The sequence below is a fragment of the Populus euphratica genome, unplaced genomic scaffold (assembly GCF_000495115.2).
Source record: "Populus euphratica unplaced genomic scaffold, PopEup_1.0 scaffold2283.1, whole genome shotgun sequence".
Taxonomy (NCBI): Eukaryota; Viridiplantae; Streptophyta; class Magnoliopsida; order Malpighiales; family Salicaceae; genus Populus; species Populus euphratica.
In genome coordinates this window covers 1-1,751 of record NW_011502115.1, presented here as the reverse complement: position 1 = coordinate 1,751, position 1,751 = coordinate 1, and the positions used below count along the sequence as shown (strand labels likewise).

General features: G+C 39.0%; 1 protein-coding gene across 1 annotated transcript; it reads right to left on the bottom strand.

The window, feature by feature from the left end:
* Window positions 1–95: 95 nt before the first annotated feature.
* LOC105118849 (uncharacterized) lies at window positions 96–1,656 on the bottom strand (the record flags this gene model as incomplete). The annotated part of the gene is made up of 4 exons (XM_011016902.1): window positions 96–637; window positions 724–864; window positions 1,236–1,294; window positions 1,409–1,656. Coding segments are annotated over 3 exons (435 nt in total), but the record flags the coding sequence as incomplete, so codon positions are not given.
* Between the last annotated feature and the right edge of the window lie 95 nt (window positions 1,657–1,751).

Sequence of the window (1,751 nt, the reverse complement as noted above, 5' to 3'; positions counted from 1 at the left end):
GTGAAAATCAGGTTGCTCTCATTCTCACGCTTCTGATTTGAGCATAAACCGCCCCCCTCTCCAGTCGATGGAGAAAAGAATACAAGGTTCATTCTTTTTGCAAGTGTGATCACTTGCTACATGTATAACCAACCACGGCATGTAACGTATCAAACTTCAAATTATTTCACTAATTTATCTTGCCCCCCCATCTGTGAGACCTTTCAGCAATTTTGTCTGGTTGTATAGTTATCCTGTTATATTGCTATTACAGTTTACAATCAATGAACGTACTTGGATGATGGTTGAAGACTTGAGGGATTAAATCATGATTACTAACAATCATGTTAGGATTTGAGAGGCATATACATGGTGGCGAAACAGCTCAGAGGATTGGGCATATGGTGGGAATGCAAATGTTGTAGCTCCAAGGAATCTAATCTAATTTAGGTCAATATGATCATCTTCAGGAAATGAAATGTTTGTCTCTCCCCTTTTATTATTAGGCGATGCTATTTGTCGAAGGAGATGTTGCACAAATTTCTGACTTTGTGGATGCTGCAAGCCCATCAAGCTTTTGTCTTATCGCCAAATTACCACCTTGAGGATCTTTAAACAAGCTACAACTCCAGCCACGACTGCGATAGGCAATGCTCCCCTGACAAGTTCAAATACAAATCATTAGTGCGAACTACAGCAAATAAGCTATAAACAAAGTACTGAAGGAAGATTGCATTATTTCACCAGTTGTCAGGAATCATGCATATCCAATTGCTTCATCTCTCTGAATCTGTGTTTTACGTGCTTTTCGAACATCTGTGTCGTTGTCATTTTTTGCCACAGCAGGCATGTATTCCATAAATCTCCTTTTAGGAGCACTACAAACTGCAAAGAATAATTTAACTCGGTATTTACCATAACCCTCCTTGTAATTGTCATCTAAAAAGGCCTTTAAAGGTTTGAAATTTATCACCATCAAATCTTTTTTTAATGTCAACTGCTTTTCCAGCATTTCCTTTATGATTAGATAGCAATGCTTAAATAAACCAATGAAATCAGCACTCTGTGGACAAGGCTATCTAGATTCCTGTGCATCCAGGACCAGTTTGCACTTGAAGTGAGGCAATTGTAAATGCAAAACATAACCACTAATAGCAGAAACTAGACATGATCAGTTGACTTCTTGAGGGTTGGCCACAACGTATTTCTTGCAGTGGAGAATGAAGATTCAATTTCCAGAGATGGAAGTTACTGACCAGGGAAGAAGTAATTATCAGGAAGCTTTTCAAATGGTTTTCTGTCAATGTAAATATACCTGCACCACCATGATTAATTAATTATATCAAATTCCAGTCATTCAACTTTAAAATGCTAAAACCAAAGCAAGAAACAATCAAGAAATAAAAGAAAAGGAGGGGGGAGATAATACCCGCAATCTCTACAAATGTAGGCTTGCTTGGCTGCACAACGCATGGAGAATCTTGGAGCAGCAGATGCAAGGGGCTGCTGCTGATGCTTATAAGAAGTAATCAAGAGGTGAAGTGAAGGAGAAAAGAAAGATGATTTTAGAGAAAAACGATCAGTTGATCCTCTAAGGCCACCATTGTTGCCTGTACGAGATAAAAGACAAGGTGATGGTGATGTTTTTGTGGCTGGAAGCCTCGTGGGTGCATGCAACTATGCAAGGCCATATTTTCAGGACCTTCTCCTCACCTCAGTCTGTCTGTGTAAAGAATGGAGGTAAATAGTATAGGAGTATAAGAAGTTTGGAG